Raw genomic sequence first — 23,127 nt, forward strand, 5'->3', positions numbered from 1 at the left:
GGAGGTTAAACGTGGCAAGATGGCTGCCAACATCAAATTTTTCTGTTTACAACTTTACATTTAAGCACTTTACCATGGATTGGGAGGTTTTATACCGTGTGCCTATGTACGCATGGACAGTCCGAAATATAAGGATGATGTATATATTAGTTTGGAGCGCGCTAGCGCTAACGGTTTGCGGTTATAACCAGTTTGATGACAGCGTTTTGTTCCATCTCAGTTGGCCCGGTCCTGAGTTAGAGGTAAGAAGCACCTGTTCATCTTGTTGTGTTGATTGTTTTTGTTTATCAGTGTGTATGAAAATGGTTGCAAAATTAGAAGTAATGTCAGGTGCAAAATTTTAGATAAACTGTGGTTTGAATTTGTTTGTCTTTTTAGATCCACATTTCTTTACAACGTGGAAGTTGTGCATTTTTACATTTTTTGCTATGTATGCACGCAAGTACTAAGTGTATTTTATAGGATTACATAATGAACAGTAGCTTCCGGGTTTCAGGGACTACGTGGCAGTCGCACGTTGGTGTGGTTTTATCTTTGCCCAAATCTCTTTCACATCTTTCAGATATGTCCACACATGCCTTTTGTTACAATAACCTTTGTTATTTAGAATTAGATAAAGCCCTGTGTGATGTGAGCATCAAGTAATTTGATAATTCTTGAATTATTTATTACATACAATAATTGAAGCTAACAATTTGATTGGATGAATTGCTGAAGGTACTTCAAATGTACACTACTATTGGTTACTCAGCCACCTAAATGTAATTGGCCTTGCAGGCAAGAGAAAATGACAATTACAAGCAAATGCACTGATGTCACGATAACCCATTTGGCAGACATAAAACACGTGTAAGACAAAAAAGGATGTCCTTAATAAATATTTGAGGAATGGATTCCAAAATATAACCGTGGAAAAGGTTATGAATGTGAAATTTAGGCCACTCTAAATTTATTACCTTTGCCAGAATGGCTAAGGTTATGTTTTACTTTTAGGCTTGTGAGTCTGTGTGTCTGTCTGTCTGTCTGTGTGTTAACAGTATAACTCAAGAAGCCTTTGATGGATCCCAATAATATTTGGTAGGTGGGTAGGGGTCGGGAAAACGAAGGTCAAGTTCGATAATGGGCCCCCTACTGGCTTGTTAAGGTACTGCAACAAAACCTCAATTTTTTTTATCTCGTGTTCTGGACCTGCTACATGGTTATGATTTTTGAGTGGTAGATAGCCCTTGGTGCAGAGAGTAAGTGCTTTAAGTTTGGACCCCCTAGCGGCTTGTTTGGAACTGCAGTCGCCGATTTCCTTTCAAACTTTTGACGAGAATAACTCGAGAACGTGTTGATGGATCGTCATGGTTTTTGGTATGTAGATAGCCCAAGTAAAAATGTACACAATGGAATACCAATTATGCAAATCAGCAACTAATTTGCATAATTAATGAGGAAAGTTTATAAATCCACTGCATTTCATGATAGGACTTTCAAACTTGTCACATATATAGATGAGGAAGAGAGAAATATCAATGCATATTAATTATGCAAATGACGGCCTCATTTGCATAATTAATGAGAAAATATAAACATGTTGACGGATCGTCATGTTTTTGGTATGTAGATAGCCAAAGGGAAGACTTACATGATGGAATTATAATTATGCAAATCGACTGCTAATTTGCATAATTAATGAGAAAAGTTTGTAAATCCACTGCATTCCTTATAGGACTTTCAAACTTGTCACATTTTTAGCTAAGAAAGAAGGAAATATCAATACACATTTATTATGCAAATGATGCTTGATACAATTTAATATTATTATGTTAATCTAATCTGCATAGGGATCTAATTTGCATAAGCAATGGCGAAATGTTATGAACCAACTTCAGGCATATAAAATAAAATGTAATGAGTAACACATTTATGTCTACAGACATCATTCTACATAACAAACCTGGTTTATTTGGCAAAGGTATGTGTTCGTTGATCTCTAGTTTGTTTATGTGCCGTCTTGGTTTTTTTCAGAAAAAAAAATGGAACGGCAGGTTGAAAAAAATATTATTTTTCAAATGGTCTGAGGTGAAGATATAGGGCTTTAAATACCAAAAAAAAAATCTCTTCCTTGATTTGTCACTAATTGTTCTGAATAAAAGGGAATTGTTAAATACTATTCATGTCATACCTGTGATGCGAAAACGTTCCATACTGGTGTTCCGGACCGGCTGGTAACTTTCCGTACGGCCCGGGCTTATCACACGGGCTCCATTCGAATAAATCGAACTGTTTCGAGTAGGCCGAGTACGGCGCCATCGAAAGTTCGAATACCTGATTCGGGCGTTGGAACATTAACTGCCTGTAGTCCGAATGTTGTCTTTTTAAGGTCCATCTTATTTTACATCTGTAATTTTTAACAGAATTTTATCATGCCTTTTTGGCTGCAATGAGTTTTAATTCAACAAAGCAGTACCAGTACTCGACAAAAAATGTAGAGTAGAAACCAGATGTGGAAATTATAAACTGTTGTACATTGTTTCCAGTCCCCTCCACCAGGAAGCAGAATAGCAGAAACCATTGAAGTGTCCACGGCAGACAATGAGAGATATCGCTGTACACTTCCCGTGCCTTTGTCAGAGACTGAGGTAAATGTCACATCTACAATTCTTTTTGTAGTCTTTGAAAGTTTGAGAAAGAGCTTTAATTTAAAGGGGAGCAAAGCTCAAAAATTCAAATATATACATGTATGCTATGCTAAATATACTCTTAATTCAATTCTCACTCAAACATTTGATATAAGTCCTTCATAGTTTAGTGTTCTCCCATGGATTAAAACATGTATTGTACTGATAGCTACTAGACTGACTGATTGGCCTAAACATGAATGTTGTGATGTATTGTTTTTGTTGGTTTGTTTACTCTTATCTTCACCCATCTGTTTCCTACCAGGACTCAGAAGAGGAGTACCTTGGTCTGAGTGCAGCACAGTTGATGAAACCCATCTACAGACAAGTCAGCTGCACATATAGGGTATAGATCTAATACTCTGATGACTTGTACAATTTATAAACACAAATAATTTAATGTATTAGCAGGGCTACGCCAAAAATAGTTACTCAAGCAACTGGATATGGTTTTGAAACGGTCAGACGTTTCGGAAAGAATCCACTTTCCTTCGTCAGTGACACTGAAGTGATCTGCAAGAAACAGGTCTTTTATACTCTAACTATGAATGAAGACAATTTCAGATGTCCAATAGGAAAGGTTGTAAGACAATTCAGACTGAAGACAATTTGGATTCCAAAGAAAACCAAGCTAAGCCAAAGTCAAGCTGAACAAAACCCAACAAAACTTTTAGCTCCTGTAACTAAAACAACAGGAGCTAATTGACTCAGCTAATTGATTCATTTGCGTTTGGTCCTAGGCCCTTGATATCCTTTGAAAATCCAAATTGTCTTCAGCTTGACTTTGGCTTAGCTTTGTTTTCTTTGGAATCCAAATTGTCTTCAGTCTGAATTGTCTTACAACCTTTCCTATTGGACATCTGAAATTGTCTTCATTCATAGTTAGAGTATAAAAGACCTGTTTCTTGCAGATCACTTCAGTGTCACTGACGAAGGAAAGTGGATTCTTTCCGAAACGTCTGACCGTTTCAAAACCATATCCAGTTGCTTGAGTAACTATTTTTGGCGTATCTTATTTACCTGGATGTCTAACCTACATCGACATATTAGCAGGGCTGTCTCCAGCTTTGATTTTTTTCTGTCCCACGCATTGTTTGGGAGCCCATGTTGTTGATTTAGCTGTTGAAATATAGCTTATAATGAAAATACATTTTTAACAGTTTCATGTTGTTTTTGGGACGGATGGGTTAAACATATTTTCCCTACCAACAAGCAAATTTCTTTCCCAGGACAGAAAGAGTGTCCTAGAGACAGCGGGAACGGGTTTTCTGCGCGTTAAAAATCTGCGCGCGCGTTAAAAATCTGCGCGTTAAAAAATTAAGTTGTGCATTGAGAAATTCTTAGGCAGAAAAATGTGACTCCATTATATGATTTTACATCTGTTACCTGAATTTTTGGTTTGAAAAGCCCCTAATTTTTAGGTCCCTTGGGAATAGGCTAATTTGCATATCCAAAAGATTTCAAAATCACTTGAATTAGACACAAATACATGGAAAAATTACTAGTGTGAGGCTTTATATCATAAGATATAACTGCTTGAGGCTTTTTTCCATTCTACAAGCTTCATTTCATCTTTTCTCAAGCAGATTGTTTCACATGCAAATATCAACCTTTGTTGCGCGTTAAACTTGTTTTTTTTTAAATGTTTAAAAATCGCTTTAAAACTCCTGGAAAGGGATATTTGTACTCTAGAATGCAACAATATGATACTTAATTTCATTTCGTGTTATCTTCTTCAAGCTTATAAGTTTAAAACTGCAAAAAAGTTTTAAAATCCACAGGGAATCAGCTAATTTGCATATTTTAACGCGCAGGTTTTTAACGCGCAAGTTTTAACGCGCAAATTTTAACGCTAGTTAGGGTAGTGCTTAGATGCAATATGGCTAAGAGTGTATTTTAGTTGGTCAAGAGACAGCTCTGTGTTTAAGTTGTAAAAGTTATCTGATTATGTATTTTTGATATGCATAATTCATTGAAAAATAGCACCCTTTTCTAGAGCTAAGGGCTCCTTTGATGATGGGTTGATTTCCTATTGTTCTTACCACCCTTACAGATAGAGACCTACTGGACTTATGAATTGTGTCATGGAAAATATATCAGGCAATATCATGAAGAGAAGGAAACAGGAAAGGTAACACATCAGAAATCATGCCTACTTTTTTGCTTTAATTTAAGATCTTTGAGTAATGTCATTTGAAGTAGATCTATGCAATATTTTTGTACATCTATGTTGATGATATTTTACATGAAGGAACTTTGTTCTGCTATCGTATCTACAGAAAATAAAGCTGCAAGAATATTATCTGGGAAGATTTCAAAGTGCAGAAGGTATGTGTGTCATTTAAGAAAAATGAACCACTAGGATTATAATGTATGTTTGTTTTGTGTCTAATATTGTGGACTTGATAGGGGTGTACCTATAGAAGACCACAATGTTCTAGCTTCAATTTTATTTTAGTGCATAGGTAATTTTATTTTAGTGCATATGTTATTGTGAGGTAATATTTAGCAACCAGGGGAAATTAATCCTCCTTGACAAAGTAAAAAGTTTTTTTCTAGTTTGGAGGGTCATATCAACATTTTTTTTTACATTATTACACAAGTGAATACATGTACTAGCAAAATACATTACGTTGGTTGAAAAACAAGCCTAATGGTCTTACATTTAGTGTTGTGATTGCTAAAGATAACTTGATGGCCCAATATGGTAAAATGCAATGCTAGAATCCTGGGCCAGTCATGATAACTGTGTCTTGATTTTTTACTGCAGATGCAAGTAAACAGAAACCTCCTCCTGAAGAAGGAAAACAGGGGAAAACAGAAATGGTGGGTACCGATCACATCACTGATAAGCACTGAAGAATATGTGTTTTTACCTCCATGAAAAGTAGAGGTATCAGTCTGTCTGTGTGTATGTTTGTATTTCTGGATATTTGTGGTCAGCATATACTTAAGAACCATTTCTGTAGATAGACAATTACAGATTGTAATACTAATATGCCACCACAATATCGTAAATCCTAAAATATTTGTAGTGGTTTGGTTTTATTTGGGCAATTTTTTCATGGCACTTCAAGAAGGCATTCTTGTGCTTCAATCTATCTCCATGAAATATTTTGATTGACATGCAAATGACATCCACATTTACATAATGTATGTTCAATGTTGATTTCCATCACTTGCCACTAAGACTATTGATGACACTTAAGCATTAATCATGCAAATTGGTTTTTCATTTTCATAATTGGTATCTGCCTAAGCTCTGCCTGCCATCGATTACACACATGTATGTTACATGTAAGAAAGTCCTATCATGAAAATGTGTTATAGAATTTGCTCCTGTATCATGCAAATTAGGTCCTAATTTGCATGATTTGCATTTCAATGTTTACATCTCTGTCTAGGTACCATACAGAAAGCTGGACGGTATAGACATGCCATTTTTCCCAGAGTTCATGGCGGACGGGACTCCGTGTGACCTGAAGTCGGGCGTGCCCAGAACGGCGCTCATCCTCTACATGTGCCATCCCGACTCCAAAAACGAGATCGTGTCCGTGGAGGAGGTCACAACGTGTAACTACGAGATCATCGTGTTCACTCCGCTACTCTGTCAGCACCCGGACTACAGGTGAGTGTAGATAGGGTTGTGTACTTAATACGCAAATGTACATTTGTAGCATACAATGTATAATACTTGTACCTGTACGTGTGAAACCATTAAGGTACAGGCCAGAAACTAAACATCTGGTGTACCTGTATCTGAATAAACTAAAACACTACTGTATACCACTTTTTAAGACTAAAGATAAGTAAATCTGTTCAAGTATGGAAATCCTCTAACAAAGATGACCATTTATCAATAAAAAGACAGTTGGCTACATGTGTAATTGCTTAAACTTGTTAAGGTACAGGTATGGGTCTGGATATGTTGGTAAAACTGTGTACCTGTACCTAAAAGGTACACAGCTCTAGTTATGCAGTCTAATGGTAACAAGTGAATAAGCCTGTTCTTGGTTTCAATTTTACATGTGTTGTATTGTGGATAACATGATAAAGGTAAAGGCCAATATGGCTAAGTTCTGGGACCAAAGTTTCTTTTACAATTTTGTTGATGTTGTGAACATCCTCAGGCCAAGGGGCTATAATTCTTCAAGAAAAGTAAGATGCAAAAATTAATCATTGCCAGACCAATATCTGCTGCCACATTATAACTTTTCCTGTTAATTCTCTCAGACAAAAAGACACCCCTGTGAACAACATCCATTGTCATGCCATCAGCGACGCCCCTGTCAAACCCAAAACCTTACAGCAAGTGGAGAGGGAGGCACAACAGATACAGACTCAAAGCCAAAGGGTAGGTCAACATCAGATCTTTTACAACTAGCTACTATCATTTGACAATGCAAGTACAGTCAAACCTGTATTAGCGGCCACCTTTGCATAGCGACCGCTTGGCTATTGCGGTCACTTTTTGACGGTTCCCTGTATTTTTCCATTGACCTAAGCGGCCACCTGTCCAACTACACGATTGCCATTCCCGTAGTTACAAAAACACTGCCTATTGCGACCATACAGCGGCCGTACAAACGTATGTCACCTTGAACTGAGTTTAAAATCGTTGTTTGCAAGGATTTGGAGTTGCCGACAGGGTCATTTTGGTGGTAGCATAAGGTGTGCATGCCTTGAACATTAGAGGCAAGTCTTTGTCAGCGCATTTACCAACATTCCGTATTGCAATTATTATATCAATTTTCGGTAGATTTTCCTCTGGCAGGGTCAGTTGAATTTTGAAAGGCTTGAAACAGTGATACTTGGTGAGAAAGATGAGTGGGTACTGTAATCATGATTGTGTAACTTATTGCTCGTGGTCAATTGATCAGCATTTTCTCTATAGAGGCCACCTGTCCATATTGGCCACGTTTCTCCAGTCCCTTGAGTTGCTGCTATAGACAGGTTTGACCGTAGTTAAGATTTGAGCAGCTGATGTAGACGATTCAGAAACATTCCATATTTCCCCAGGCAAGACAGAGGAGTGGTGCTGGAAGTGTGGTATTCAAAACAGTTGTACAATACCACACACACAAGGTATTTCAGTTACAGGACAAACATACAGGGTGTTGGGGCAGTTTTGATATGTTTACATTTGTGCAGTTGATGTAGATGTTTAATACAGTGGAGGACTGTTGCAGGTGTTGGATTTAACATGTTGGTGTAGTATATGGTTTCAGGGTTTTTGTACTTGTCATCTATCTTAACCTACATGTAATGACACCTAGCTGTTCAGCCTGGTACTACAGTTTTACAGCACTGTGAATGCATTTAAAGACTGCAGTGGTTTTATGTTCATGGTTTTCATAGGGGCCTCTTTACCGCGAACTCAAACTACCACACTTATCGCCTTGGCTAGTACATAGATCATGTGTATGACGTCACCAAGCATTGTACAGTCAAGAAATTTAAAAAAGGAACTAAGTATACAAATGTATGTGTACATAATGCATACAGAAACTGTTAGATTGAGTGACAGTTGATCACGCCAGCACTGCCAAAAGCGACTGCCAGTTAAGTCACCGGTGTTTTTATTACTGTACAGTACATATATGTGACTATAGCACTATCGCTAACTCAAAACTTCCACGAACACTACATATTCTCTTTACTGCAAAATTGAATCATGGCATACAAAGTTAAATGCATTTACAGTAGCTAGAGTACATGTACCACAAGGATTAGTACAGGGGCCTCTCATCATGGCAAGTGGGTCAAACTAACATCAAGTGGACCTCTTTCTGTCTTTGTGATGCCATAACAAATACACACTATACATTAAAAACTCACATTTTACTATCTTGTAATTTGTTTTTGACTATATCATTTCTAATGTTTTCTCTGTGTTATCATCTAACAACTACAAAATGTTGTTTAATCATACCTCATTGCTGTAATTTTGTCTTCTTCTCTTTGTTACTTACAGCCTAACTTCAGACACTTTTGCATACATGTATATCACAGACATTCCATATTTCCCCAGGCAAGACAAAGGAGTGGTGCTGGAAGTGTACATTACCACAAGGTACTAGTACTTCAGTTACAGGACAAACATACAGGGTGTTGCGGCAGTTATAAGATGGTGTTTGGTTCCTCTCCTGTCCATAGTTTCTCCTCTACAGGGCTCAAAATCCTGTTTTATTTTTCTGCATAATGTACCACACAAAATTACCTGCACCAAACTGACCTTACCTGCACTAGCTCATTTTATTTGTCTTTCAGGAAGGCAATGGTTGAAGGTTGTCTATTTGCCATAATGGTAAACCTTAAATGTACTGGAAACTGTTTTTTTAAATGATTTAATTCTTTGTTTGGTATGTTTGGCTGCTTATTAATTATATAGAAAAAAAGCTAGTGCAGGTTAGGTGCCAGTAGATATTAGAAATACTAGCGCAGCTAGAATAGACGAATTTGAACTGTTTTTGTCTTTGGGAGATTTTACTTACATACTGTCATTTCACATTTCTGTAACTACTAAAGCATGTTCTAATGACGTTCCCCAAACCCAGTTTGGGGAATGTCGTTCGAATGCGTTTTATATATATGGACAATTGTATAAAAAGGTTGTGAGCAAAATCCCCCTTATGATGGAAGCAGTTTGACTTTTCTACCAGCACAAAACTGTATATGCAGACTGAAGCTACTAGTATTTTTAGCCCTGAGCCTTGCTGCCTCTGCATTTTGCACTACTTTCGCTGTTTTCTAGCTGTTTCTATAGATGTATCAGCTGTTCAGCTGAAGTTGTTTAGACGTAACGTTATCCAGAATGACAGCAATACTCCATAACAAGGCCAGCAGCTGCCAATGGCAACAACAACAAATGAAAACATGTTGTTGTGCATGGCAGCTGTTGACCTTGCTGTATGGTTACAGTTCCCTCTAACTGTAGACCACATGATCCGTTTAACCTTGAATGCAAATAATAGATTGGTGAAATCACTCTTGCTGTGGTGTTGGTTTTCGTCCTTTTATGCGGGCATAGACATAAGTCATAAGTCCCAGTGTCAATGGCATACATTGTTTTTTGTAGACACAAGCCACATAATACTGCTATATGATTATCTATGGAATAAAATCTGATAATTATTGCACCATCATACTGTATCAATATTCTCTGAACGTAATCCCCATGTCCAGACTTATTTTCAATGACAAAGAATTTAGGTGGATTTTGCAGTATGAACTGACTTTTTTCAATCATCCAATGAGATGATAGATGTTATTTTGCTTGTTGTAGGTGGTTGTTGATGTTGTCAGTATGTTGCACAAATATGTACTTAAACTGTGATTGTCTTTAACAACAACTGATGATCATCAGAAACCAAGATGGCGGCAGTTTTGAGAATTTTGATAGCTTCTACCAGTCAGGATTTTTTTTACACTTGAGATAATCGGGCTACAGTGTGGGGTGAGTTATTGTGACATGTAATGTTCACAGATGAGATTATGACACCCTAAACTGCCTGTCTTGACATTATGGCCTATACAGATTGATATTACTGTTCTGTGCCCTGCAGCTCAATTGGTAATAGCTTGAAATTCACAGTTTAGCACATGGTTCCAATTACATTGTAGTTGCTTACTGCCAGACCCTGGTTTGAATCTGGGAAAGGGTACACTAAGTTTAGTATCCTGGTTGGATCTGCATTTGTTTTCGAATTCTTTTGTTTGTGAACGAACGTAAAATGGGGGTCCCATGTTTAAGTAGGTGCCACAAGCATGTTACAACAGCTTTGTTACTCATGTGGATACCTACTGTTACAAAGTGAGTAACACAAACAGTCACAGTGCAATGAACAAAGAAGGAAAAGAGATGACAGATAATCATTTATTAACATAAACACACTTCCCTTTCTATTCTGTCTTATCTTTTAGAAGCAGGATCCGACCGGCCCTGTTGATCCGGGCCCCCTGAAGGCCAAGCTGCCCAGTAAGCTGCCCACACAGTCCAGCTCCAGCGAGCAGGCCACCAAGGGCTTCCAGATCACCTCCCTGACTGACAGACAGGTGCTGGAGGAGTTCCTGAGGGGGGAGTACTGTCTCAAGGGTGGAACAGGTCAGTACTCAACTTACTTTTCAGTCTCTTTTTAAATGCTGGCTTTATTTCAATAAAGCTGGCCACGTCACCTAAGATAAAGGTGAGGTTGAAATGGTGGAAGAAGATAGTTTGTAAGTACGTAACAGAAATGAATCGCATTGACACACCCAATCCTAGCAGAAATAGGGAGAGAACTGGCATCACTGACGTGCTGAGTGGCTGTAGTAGCCTATAGTACAAGCTTGCACTTGTGTGGCAGAAATATTGTGCATGGAATCACTGATGGTACTACTAGGTTAGATGCAGTAAGTGCAATAGATGAATCTGAACCACACAAACTGTCTATGTCATTGCACTTGCCCTGATCTTTGGTAGCCTACTGAAAACTTGCAAGCCAGACAAGATGGCTTATACATGTATGTACATCTCAAGCAATGGTGGGGAGTGCGCATATGTCAAGATGTTCTTACAAAGCCATAAAGTTTCATTCAATGTGGATATTGTTGTGCACTACAATAAGGTTTAGATTCAACTTATGACTTACAAAATTGACAAAAAAACAGTGACTTTGTTTGAATCATTCTTCAGAAAGTCTTGTTGAAAAGTCATATATTTTCATATTGTACAGGTTGGTGGAAGCATGAGTTCTGCTATGGTAAGCACGTCCAGCAGTACCATGAAGATCAGAAGCTGGGGAACACAGTCATCTCTATCGGCACCTGGAACAAACAGGAACACCTGGACTGGGCTAAGGACAACCCCGGCCAGGCCACACCCAGGAGAAACAGGGACGACGGAAAAGTCAGGTCAGTTTTTCTTACAGTAGCTCACTCATGGTACAAAAATCGAAACTGTTTTATCCGTTTTGGTATAGATTATCTGACTGTAATCGGTTTTCATTTTGTTTTTTATTATTCAAACTTGTATCCACATTCAAACTTTGAATTGTTGAAAAAAGTGCAACCACACTTCAGCTTCAGAGCCCTGGTCTTCTGACACTGAGCGCACCAACAAGACGCTTCCTGCTCAAGCATTTGATGCAAATCATTACGCCCTTACCACAGCTATATCTGCCCTAAAATAGTTCGAAATAGAACAGGGGGCATTGGGATTGGTCTATTCCATATCAATTTTGTGAATCGCCTAACACAAGTTACAAAATCCCTCAGAATAGAAGAATTGTTGTACACGAACACAAGTCTATATTTTTGCATCCTTCCTGGAACTGTAGCACCTCCATGCTCTATTTGAGGTCCTTTTCCACTTATACTTGAAGTGTGCAACAACCACAAGTAAAGTGTGCACTTGACTTTGGCAACAACTTGAAGCACCTTTTCAGTTTTCAGAAAAGTTTTAAAATATGGTATTGTAGAGTACTACTAGTATACATTTCACCCTCTCAATCAACTCTTTGTGACTGTGTGGTTCAGAATGGTGACTCACTACTATGGCCATGGTGACGTTTGTGACGTGACAGGACGACCAAGGGAGGTGCTGGTCAAACTCAAGTAAGTCTCACCCTTACAGGAGAAATAACAGGACAACACACAGACTATGATGTTCCTCTTACCAAATACTATTATAATAGCACTACCACAGCTAGGTTGTACATTCTAGCACATAATATGAAACATTCCTAGCCCACTTTAGGGATGTCCCTGTAGCTCAACTGGTAGCATCTCCTGGTTCCAAGTAGGTACCAGTGCATAAGCATTAGGCAAACTGGGAGACCCTGGCTCAGATGTGGAAAGGCATCTCAGGTGCTACACCTACAAGAAAATCGGGGTCAGGTGTTTCCAGTATGTTAAAGGGAAGGGCTAAAAACACCTCCCTGTACAAATATACCCTACTACAGAAACAGCAAGGAAACTTGTCACCATATGTGCCACTATGCTTTACAAGGTTAACAACAAATTGAATATAAATGTGTAACCTCACTCTGTTTTCTTCCTGATGCTCAACAGGTGTAAAACATCAGACAAGCACTCAGTCACCATCTACCTGATTGAGCCCAACACTTGTGAATACATCCTTGGGGTGAGTCTGTGTCTAAATCTTTGCTATATTTACTAAACATTTCACTGGGCCTCACATGTTGGAGATAGTTTGCAAAAAAGACATTCGCTTACTGTCTCCAACGTATCACCAACAGGTGCTAGTTAGTTGTCTGAAATGGCAAATTTTTTTAAAAATTCAAAAAACAATAATTATTATTATAGCAATTGGCAAAGTGTCTCAAATGGGTACCACACAATCAAGGCAAACAGGTTGCCAATAGGCACCATCAGTTCAAATATGATTTTGATGAATCTTTATCATTGTACATATGGTACTTCAGTGGTAACAGAGATTTCCGAATAAAGTTACCATTATCTTGAATCTGAAACTGAGGCTGTAGCATTCCGTGCACCATTTGCTTTGCAGAGGTCACATATTTTACTTGTGTGTTGCACGTCGGCGTGACCGCAAGGGAAAGTCGTTGAAAAATTTGCAAAGTTTCCACAACAGGTGCATTCCTTTGCGATACCAACTTAAGCTTGTCAATGAACACCTTTTCGGCGTCATGTGTGGCGTAACTGGTAGAGTGTTGGGCTCGGAACCTATATGGTCTTGAGTTCAGTACCTCGGTGCCCCAAAGTTGTGCCCTTGGGAAAGTCACTTTACACAACCTTCCTCACTTCACCCAGGTATAAAAATGGGTACCTGACTTTGGTCGGGGAGGTAAAACGCTACCTTTTTCTTCTGCTTGTACTGTGTATGTGGCACTGTTGAAATAAGTTACTAAACTTGAGTGCAGTGCCACATTATCCTCATCTGTCTGAAAGCAAACAAGAAAGCTTCTGAAAAAAGCTGGCTGGTGCGTATTTTGGAAAAAGCCTGGATGTTAAACAAAATCACATGAAAAAAGAGTTTTTAAACATCGAATTACTGAATTGGTCTGTCTTCTATTAAAAAAACATTACCTGAGATTTGTCTAACAAAGAAAAAAAAATGTCATAAGTGGGGATCGAACCCACGATTTACGGCTGCAGAAGCAAATTGCTACCTTCACCCAGTGCCGTAGGCCCCTAAGCTACGGTGACACCATTACGTCACCGGGCGTATAGAAGGGCGTATAGAAGGGTTTGGTTAAATTGAGTCGTAGTGGATCCATGCATTCATGCATTCGTTGGTTGAACTAACCGCTTCTCTCGCCAAAAATTACCTTTAAAGAATGAAATGCAAATATTGACAGCTGAAATATCATTTATTGCGTTTTTTCGTGTGACTTTCCCTTTGAACAGGCGTTTTGCTGCGGTCCAACAAAGGATAAGACAAGAAGGGCTTGATCCATGCATCCATGCATGGATCCATTGACCCGCTTCTCCTGTCTCAGAGCTGGTGCTATGCACCATACGCACCAGCAAAAAACACCTTTTGACTGTTTGCATTATTGTTGTCCATCACCAGGTGGAGTCTCCCATCATCTGCTCCCTGTTGGATACTGCTGATGAAAATGGTCTTCTGTCAGTGCCATCAGACACAGTGAAAGGACCTTAATGTACATTAGTTAGGATCATACTCTTATTATACTATTATTTGAAGAGGCTATATGGGTTTAAGATGTATTTTTAATTTCTCAAGAAAATTAAATAATTATGCCATCTTCTGTGTGCTAAAAATTGGCCATATGGGTGATTTGTTTTTAGGGTAACATTTCCTTTTCATTGTATAGACTTCTGGCTGCTGTATTATTTTTTTTCCTTAGGCCACAGCAAGTAAATTTCATTGATAACATCTAGCATGCTGCATGCATATTGATTTTTGCCTATAGTTTTGAAAAAAATAACAAGAGTTGTTGTTTTCCTCTTGCGATTGTCAACATGACAAGAAAATACTGAAATCAGGAAAACATGTCGGATGGTAGCCTTGAGCATAGTTGCTAATTTGCATGGTAAGTGATACTAGACTACTACTGTAACACTAATGTCACTTGGTGCACTTCTTTAATACAGGAATAAGAGACTTTGTTGCTGTGATTACATTTCTGTCGCTGCCATTCTTGGTAAACATTTTATTTATGGTCACTATTTTGACAATTTCGTTCAGGCATCATTTTTTTCCCCATTTTATTTTCTTCCCACTCTTGCATTAGATTTGTAGCCTGTAGAGGATGTCATCCAGTGAATTTACTTGCTGTGGCCTTATCTATTTTACCCATTCATAAATGCTCAGGAAGCTTAATTATTGCCCCCAAGTTGTCATTCAATCCGACTTAACTAATATTATTGTGAAGCGGAAGTTGTGTGAAAATTTAACATATTTTTGAAAAATGCTGCACGTAACTACTGCTCCATGAGTTTCTAGCAAAAACTGGTTTGAATGACAATTCTGTGCTGAAATATTCTCTAAATAATAATAATAATTATTATTATTATAAAGACTTTATAAGGATAAGGTGTGAAGCATAATCTGTGTACAGATGCCTTCTAATTATGATATAGCAAAGATTTATTGTACATTTTTCTCTGTGACAATAAATATCTACAAAAACCCTGGCTTCATCATTTTTTTTCATTTCTCAATTGTGGCCTACTAGTACCTATGACATCATTAGCATCAGACATTTTCACCAAAAATACATTGTAATTAGTATGTTATATGAATATCAAACCTGACCATACTTCCATCTCTTGATTCCTGTTGCAAAGTAGTGATTTTTTTGAGATGCCAACAATGTTTACTAAATCATAACATACAGTTGCAAGATATTACAATATTTGCTTTTTTGGCTTCTTGAATGTTTATTAGCCATGGTGCAGGCTCCATATTGGCTACCATGTTCAATGTGATGTTATCATTACAAATGTAAATATTAATAACGTAAAATTCAATTACTTGGCAACAGAAAGCAAGAGAGGGAAGTATGATCTTTAGACTTGGTTTGATGTTCAATGGCATCGAAAGTGTGAATATTTGTTGCAAATGTTTACATTCGATGTATAAAAATGTTTTACTGAACATAGTCATAAAAATGTATTTTGGTGTTAACGTTCATCATCATCGGTCGACACTTAACAATAAAACATCAGGAAAAAACTTATCACACATAGAACTGATAATTAAAATTGAATCATAGCAAAATACAAGCCATTATATTCAATGTCCTTTTTCATATCTTACACAAAAACATGTCAAACTTCAACGAAATCTTCCTCGCCAACTGACATGATATAACAACTATAAACTGTTAATGTCCTTATTAGCAGCAGCATATGTCATCTTACACAACAACAAAAACATCCAGGCCTCTTGACTTGTTCGAGGTCAGGGGTCAGCCACATGGACAATCATCTTGCCAACATTTCCTCCTTTCATCAAGGACACAAACGCCTCTGTGGAATTGAAGAAAAATACATAATTCTTCAAACAGGAAAAAAAGTTCTTCTTGTCTATGTCAAAAGACTCTATACACTACCTTCATTGCCTCCCCCCCCCACACACACACCCCCAAAAAAGGCTAGGCAGGTTTGGGTAGGGTCAGTCGGGTAACCACAAATAGAACATTTTCCACCTACTAGGCCTAAGCAACTGACAAATTCAGGTGGGATAATGTTAACATACAAACTTAAGTTATACGCAAATTGGTTTCAGGCTTCCCTTACCTCCAGTTTTTTCAATCCCTTCCATCACTGTTTCCTTCACCTGTAAAGGAAACAGTACATCAATCATTGCCATTGTGATGAGGAGTACATTTGTATTTGCTTGTATATCATATAGTACTTTTATATCATGAATGATAAGCAAGGTATCTTACCTTCAGTTTCCCCTCATGAACCCATGTAGCCAGTTGGATTAAAGACTCCTGAAACTTGTCCTGATAATTAAGCACCAGGAACCTTTCCCTGTGGGGAAAAAACAATGGGCTAAACTTTCAATCAAACTCAGGCCATGTTGATTCAACTGTATGGATGTCATCTACACGTGCATCAATTTTTGCCTGTTTCCCCAAAAAGAAAAGTTTCGTCCAGGCTGTAAATTGTAAAAAAAAGCTGTGAAATGACAAAATATGTGCTATAAATTTTTTTGTTAAATTACATCGGGAAACAGATACTAATGTCATACAATGCCAAAAAGTCTATTTCAAAGTAAAACAAGATGTGAATGAACAAAAATTAAGAATCTGTTGTTTGGTACACCCTACTCTGTGTGTTCAGTCATTATCTTTCTGACCACTTAGCTTTCATGATGAAGACAACTTGTTTTAGGACTTTTTTCTTCACACGCTCTCATCTGTTTTGGGGTCATCCATATACTGCGATCGGTTTCTGCGAAAGACGTGCGCCTCCGATGTGTCAGCCAGAAATCATCAAAATGCGCGACTTCTGAAACATCACTGTCATTTGTATCAAGTAATGGTATAGACTATGACTTAAGATGTTGGATAAATCTTCACAAAGGTGACACTGACCTTGTGATGTTCCTGTCCTTGAGAATGTCCGTCACCACTTGTGGGATGGGAGGGGGGTAGGGAACGTCTTTGTTGTACACACTGATCTGGCCACACAAGATCACATGGGACCCTGCGTTCATCTGAACAAACACATGGTAAGAAACAACATTGAAGGTACATCACAAAAGATTGACAAAACAAAGATACACGTACATGAATCAGAAAACTACCGTAACAGCATTTACTCATATTCTTAGTAACGCTAGTTCACCTTTATCCGTAGGGTAACCTTTATCTGTTCCTTTTTAAGAACAATGTATCTAGGAGTATCAAGTCGACAGATGGTGGTTTCAAACTGCAATATTTTGAAAATATCACAATTTGAAACTACCTTCCATCGACTTGATATCCCTGGATACCCTTTTTAGCAGTACAACGGATATAGGTTACTCCACGGATAAAGGTGAACTAACATTACATATTCATTGCAAAAGCACAATTTTCTTATTTATTTTGTGAAATAAGTCTGAAACATTTCATCATTCAAATGGAAAAAAATTTATGTCCCTTGCCAGCGCTAGCAGTGAACAAAAAAGGACTAGGGTCGGCAGATTTTTGCCACTGGGGGTGTCAGTTTAGGCTATCCGTAACGTCACATTTCCAAACCACTGCTCAGCCGAGCTGTTTGAGGAAACGAAAAACAGAAATTTACATTATGTAAAAATATCCACAGCCCTCACCTATTCTCTTCACGTCTTGTGTAGTTTGGTGTCTTTTATATGAAAAAAAGAATTTAACTTTTCATTTCCGAAAATTGCCTGGCGGGCCCCAGTTTGTAAATGTCATGTAGGCCTCAGCAGAAACACAACACTACTCTTTTTCTTAGGCCTAAAGATGCTCACCTGTTTTATAACTGTTTCGCTGATTTCTCCTCCCACGTTATCGAAGTACGTGTCGATGCCACGTGGGCAGATTTCCTTCAGTCTGTCTGCCACGTTGTCTGTCCGGTAGTTTATGGCATGGTCGAAGCCGAGCTCCTCCCTCAACAACTTACACTTCTCCTCGGAGCCACAGATTCCTACAACGTGGGCGGCACCCTCCAGTCGTGCAATCTGTTTGAGATGTTAATACAATAAACTGTTATAATTCACCTTGTTGTATCATTACAGCCAGTAGGTATCCATCTGAGTAGTTAGCCTGTTGTAATGTGCTCGAGACACCTCCTTGAAGTCAACACGTCCATTTGGAAAGATGGTGCAGCTCCAACTAGGACACCCTTCCCAGGAGATTTGAACCAGTTACTTCATAACTAATTGGAACCGGGCTCTCAACTGTGAAGCCAATTGAGCTATAGTCTACTATCCTTTTTTCATCCTTATTGTTCTGACACAAAGTTCAGAAGCAGCAAAATTGGGCGAGCAAAGGGAGTGCAGAGTAGACACTGAGCTCTTTCCTGTATACTGTACTGATCATACAAACACCAGTAGACTAGTTTAAAACACTATGATGTAACTGCAGAGATACATTTAGGCACAGATGGAAATTTTAAAGTACATTTTAAAATGACATCCTAACATGCAGAAAAAGAGCAAACAGAAGCAGAAAGACAGCAAAGAGTCTAACATTCTTTCTGGCCAGAACCCTAGCTTATGATTACATCATTACATGCAAAAAATGAAATTCAATATACATGTACAATGTATGTCCGTTCTATCAAGTTATGCTTTATATCCACGTAAATGAAAATTGACTAAAAGAACATTTTACACAATGAAAATAAACTCACCTGTCCAGCTAAAGACCCACAAGCCCCTGCAGCTCCACTCACAACAAACGTCTGATTGGCTCCTGGGGTCACATGGCCCTTCTCTCGAATGCCCAACAAAGCAGTTGCTCCAGGCATCCCAAGAGCACCCAGTGCAAGGGACAGTTTGCCTCCAAGAAGAGTTGGATCCAGCTGGAATTGAAGAATTACATGTCTCTAACTATTACTGTTGGAGTCAGTGAGTTGTCCTTAACAGTAACTCTTGATGATTGTATTTTCAAAAACAAAAAGATACCTGTGAGGCTTGTTGCCTCCTTCACAGACTTCTATGAGCCTCAGTGTTATTTTATTGGAGCAATAAGTTACAATTTTCAACATGGAGAGAGATTTTGCCATGCCTAGAAGTTTGCTTTCAGTTGGGTCCATAAAAACTGGGAAATGAACAAACACTTAGGGTAAAATGGCATGAACATGCTATTTTTGTAGTGCTAAAAATAGCATGTTCTTATATTTACACCCCTATGTGGGCATTGACATAAGCTTCTGACATCCCTTGGTTTGTTTGTTTGAACTTTTATCTATTTATGAGAAGCTCAAATCTTGCCTTGATTGCATCCTTATTTGCTCTGGTTGCTAACCAAGGACAGTAACCTTGTGTGCCAAAGTGAACAAGGCTGGACTCCCAGCTAGCTCAAATCAGCCTGCAGGCCACTTTTTCTTGAGTTCATGAGGAAAGAGGTAAAAGTCAGATAAAAGTCACAGTCTCCTTCAAAATATGTGTAGAACTTTCTTTCTAGGCATGGCAAAACTACCTCTACCAGCATTATATCTGAGTCTCAGCCTGGGCCAAGTTAAAAATTGCATCCCAAGAAAGAAATGCCGGCAGTCCCACAAGTCTGTAGTTGAGAGATTTGCTTGTTTCATATCTTTGATTTTTTTTCGTAAGTTGGAAGCCTTACCATCTGATACTCTATGTACTTTGATTTGCACATTTGGAGTTCCTTATTGTATTGCATGATTTGATTAGAAAAGACATAATATAGTTATGTTTGACACAATACCTTCCTGAGACCATCGGGTGATAGCAGACTGTACTGCTGCCATGGCAAGTTGAAAGACTCCACAAAGTCTCCTTGTTTAAAGTCCTTGTGCTGGCTGTCTATGACCACGCCCACTCCCCCACCCTCACAGGCGTGGTCCAGTTGCCATGGTGACAGGTAGTGCGCACCTGTGTCCTCGTTCATCCTGCATCGCTGAAATGGATGTATGGGGTGACGGACAGGTGATCACATATCAGCATATTACTGATAAGTATTCTACATTTAAGGCAGTGGAGGAGGCTGATACTGGATGCTACCATAGTCATGAGGATGGGACTAGGTATGGTAAGGTATTCTACATGTTACAATTAAACATGGAAACTTCAACATTAAGTACTATAGAGTTCAAAACAATTTGATAATTGATGACAGTCACTTCAAACAAAAAGTAAAAGGTTTCTCAGTAAGTGATTGAACCTCAGACTGAAGGTGATTGGCATGACGCTTTTTTGTTAGCTATGTTAGCTATGAGTACAATGCGGCTTCACTACAGATTGTGTGTTTAGCCAAGTACACCGGGTCACTCCTACTCTTCTCGATAAGTGTGTTGGGTTCTTTTATGTGCTTGATGCTTGAGCTGAAGCTCCCTCAAACACATCCAGATGGCCAAGCAGCACATAACCACTTGGGCCATGGGGACATGCATGTATTACTAAGGGGAGCAAACATTTGAATAAAGCCATTTAAAGCCTTGAAATGTGAAATATCCATAGTACCTGATTAATTACAGTGTCATCAATTACAGTGTACAAATCATTGATTAAGAATAAAGCATGTACATTGTTTTGTTTTTCTAAATTTTACCTATTCTGCTCTAATTTACATCCCTACCATATATGGATCCGCAGAAAGGAACAGAGTTTTGACCAGAATCTGCCCATCATGCACCACGGGATACCCACAATCCTCTGAGCGGAAGTTCTCAAGTCTTGGCTCACCGTTCACACCTGTCATCACAAGAACGACAAATCAAAGAGCTAAAAAATGATAAAGCACAAAAAAGTTTGGAAACTTGATTTCAGTTTATCATATCTCTGTCATTCTTTATCATATCTCTGTCATTCTGTCAATTTCAGTTACATGTACCAATGGGAAGCCCTATTCTGACCACGGCATACCCCACTAATGCTATGGTCATACATTCATGGATGAAGCATTGTGGCCGATTATGTTCTTGGTTCAACAAACAAGCTTTCCAGTGATACAAAACACACTGCACAGTACGAAAAGACATATTATTGTGTGAAATTTTGGCGCTTTATTCTTGGGACTACCGGTATCTCACATACTCAGCCTTATCATGCACCACCCATGAGTGACAATTTGTAAAGCAATATATAACACAATTTGGAATTGATGAAGTCACAAAGGAGATATGATTGACTAAAAGTAAGTTTAGCTTTTTTGGGGGGTTGCATTTACAAGTGCAGTGAACATTCAGTTTCTGCACATTTCTAATTTTTCACTCTTTTTTTTAATGGCATTTCCTTGCCTGTGGGACCAACTTTGGACCCAGGCCAATCCAACCTTCCCATCCTACAAGTCTCAGGTAACACCATCTTCTGCCTCACTTCCTGCCACTCTACAATATTCTAATGAATACAAACAAAACACATTTTGCCGAAAACAATACCTCAATTTTCACATTGGTGTCAAAACTGTTGCATAATCATTAAAGTTATACTTCAACATCAGAAAATATTCATTTGCCAACGAATAAAGCTTGGCATAACCATTGGTCAGAGCAAGGAGGTTAAAGAAAGAGGAGGGTGTCGTCACATGTTTGAGAAGTTCAAGACTTGCCTGGCCGACTTGCAAGGACGACTCTCCTGTTGGTGGACATTTTTAGTTGCTTTTCAGCCAAACAGGTAACGTTACGGTACACACCGGCCGGCGTCCAGCTGCAGACTGACCTTTCCGCGGGAACCGCTAGGGGTCAGAAGTCAGACCATTTCCGGCATTTGCATCCGGGTCAGACCTTAGTGTGCATGTGGTAATCTCTAAGCAGATCCTTGCATAAGATGGTATCAAAAGCTGGCAAAGGAGTTTTTAGGAAGGCATACACACTTCTATGTCGACAAAACTTATTTGCCAGCTTTTCATAACGTTACGGTCTTATGCTACCGTAGGATGTGCTTTGATCTGATTTAATGCATGTGAACCTCTGCTTGAGGAGTACTGTTGAGCTACTCTGCAAGCAGAGGTTAGGCTCCGGATAGTTTGGGACGTTTGAAAGAAATTTTGTCGGGATTTCTTTCTTAGCAGCGTTTTTGATTTCCATTTATAAGACGTCATGAAGAAAAACTGAAAACTTCAGAAAGGGTTGAAAGTGAAAAAGCCCTACAAAAGCGCCTAAAAAGTGTTCCAACCAGCCGAAGTCTAACCCCTACTTGAAGTTACAAATTAGTGGCGTTATCAAATCAAATACACCAGAAATGTAACATTACAACAATTTAACGCGACCCCTTCCACTCAGATAAATACGTGAAAAACATCTCATTTTTCAATTTGACTTTTTTTCAACACAGAGGTTGAATTTTGGCTAACGTTGTAGAAAATATCAAAGAAAGGGGCATTTCTGGCCAAGTCAATTCCTAAGAAGCCCTCTAAACCGAGACAAAACACGTGTATCTTGGAAAAGATACGGTTTCATCTTTTAACGTTTAATAACGTCAGAGTCGGACAGAATTACTTGGGTAAAGAAATCGTTTATAAGAAAAAGTTGTTTTTTAAACTTTGAGGGAAGTTTTGAAAGGAACTTCCCTACGATATAATGTATGAATATGAATTCTGATGGAATTTACAGCAAAAAGAGACATTCGTAATGCTAAATGTTTGTAAATTTGGCCGCAGTGTTTCTATAAACGTCAAATCTAATCATATTAAAGTTAGGGATGTCTCAACTTCTTGGCACTGGCACTGTAGCACGCTGACGTATGGAATAGACTATTAAGAATTATAGGGATGTCAATTCAAAATGTGTTTTCATAATACTACATCAAAACTTATTTCGCGTTAAAAATTTAATAAATTATCATATATTAAAATATTTTTAATTGATTTTGAGTTTTTATTAT

The 23,127-nt window shown here is 38.4% G+C and overlaps 2 protein-coding genes across 5 annotated transcripts; one reads left to right on the forward strand and one right to left on the reverse strand.

The window, feature by feature from the left end:
• The first annotated feature begins 31 nt into the window (after positions 1-31).
• On the forward strand, positions 32-15,285 carry LOC118429141 (endoplasmic reticulum lectin 1-like). 3 transcript variants are annotated; one of them, XM_035839554.1, is made up of 15 exons: positions 32-242; positions 2,526-2,627; positions 2,932-3,012; positions 4,720-4,797; positions 4,946-4,994; positions 5,437-5,492; positions 6,071-6,294; positions 6,900-7,020; positions 7,686-7,751; positions 8,698-8,739; positions 10,590-10,770; positions 11,381-11,558; positions 12,183-12,260; positions 12,717-12,789; positions 14,203-15,285. In XM_035839554.1, exons 1-15 carry the CDS (start codon positions 75-77, stop codon positions 14,290-14,292), a joined length of 1,587 nt encoding a protein of 528 aa, XP_035695447.1. In that variant the 5' UTR covers positions 32-74; the 3' UTR covers positions 14,293-15,285. The 3 variants fall into 3 exon arrangements, with proteins under 3 accessions (XP_035695447.1, XP_035695456.1, XP_035695465.1); XM_035839563.1 differs by lacking the exon at positions 7,686-7,751; XM_035839572.1 differs by lacking the exons at positions 7,686-7,751; positions 8,698-8,739.
• Positions 15,234-22,017, reverse strand: LOC118429235 (prostaglandin reductase 2-like). Of its 2 annotated transcripts, XM_035839702.1 has the most exons (9): positions 21,854-22,017; positions 20,882-20,997; positions 20,012-20,203; positions 18,972-19,142; positions 18,088-18,297; positions 17,204-17,325; positions 16,550-16,637; positions 16,398-16,437; positions 15,234-16,127 (listed from the first exon to the last, which is right to left on the reverse strand). In XM_035839702.1, the coding sequence occupies exons 1-9, from the start codon at positions 21,891-21,893 to the stop codon at positions 16,060-16,062; spliced, it is 1,047 nt and encodes a 348-aa protein (XP_035695595.1). In that variant the 5' UTR covers positions 21,894-22,017; the 3' UTR covers positions 15,234-16,059. The 2 variants fall into 2 exon arrangements, with proteins under 2 accessions (XP_035695595.1, XP_035695603.1); XM_035839710.1 differs by lacking the exon at positions 20,882-20,997 and having other exon boundaries at positions 21,854-22,010.
• Positions 22,018-23,127: the final 1,110 nt, after the last annotated feature.

The sequence above is a fragment of the Branchiostoma floridae genome, chromosome 1, assembly GCF_000003815.2.
Source record: "Branchiostoma floridae strain S238N-H82 chromosome 1, Bfl_VNyyK, whole genome shotgun sequence".
NCBI classification, from domain to species: domain Eukaryota; kingdom Metazoa; phylum Chordata; class Leptocardii; order Amphioxiformes; family Branchiostomatidae; genus Branchiostoma; species Branchiostoma floridae.

Bases quoted from the DNA above. Each gene is read 5' to 3' on its own strand.
- LOC118429141 (XM_035839554.1), top strand. From the start codon at position 75: ATGGATTGGGAGGTTTTATACCGTGTGCCTATGTACGCATGGACAGTC. The intron at 7,752-8,697 runs GTATTTCAGTTA...ATATTTCCCCAG, and splicing joins TACAATACCACACACACAAG to GCAAGACAAAGGAGTGGTGC. The intron at 11,559-12,182 runs GTCAGTTTTTCT...TGTGTGGTTCAG, and splicing joins AGGGACGACGGAAAAGTCAG to AATGGTGACTCACTACTATG.
- LOC118429235 (XM_035839702.1), bottom strand. From the start codon at position 21,893: ATGTCCACCAACAGGAGAGTCGTCCTTGCAAGTCGGCCAG. The intron at 19,143-20,011 runs GTATTGTGTCAA...CTTCAATTCCAG, and splicing joins CACCCGATGGTCTCAGGAAG to CTGGATCCAACTCTTCTTGG. The intron at 16,638-17,203 runs GTCAGTGTCACC...TTTTCCCCACAG, and splicing joins AAGGACAGGAACATCACAAG to GGAAAGGTTCCTGGTGCTTA.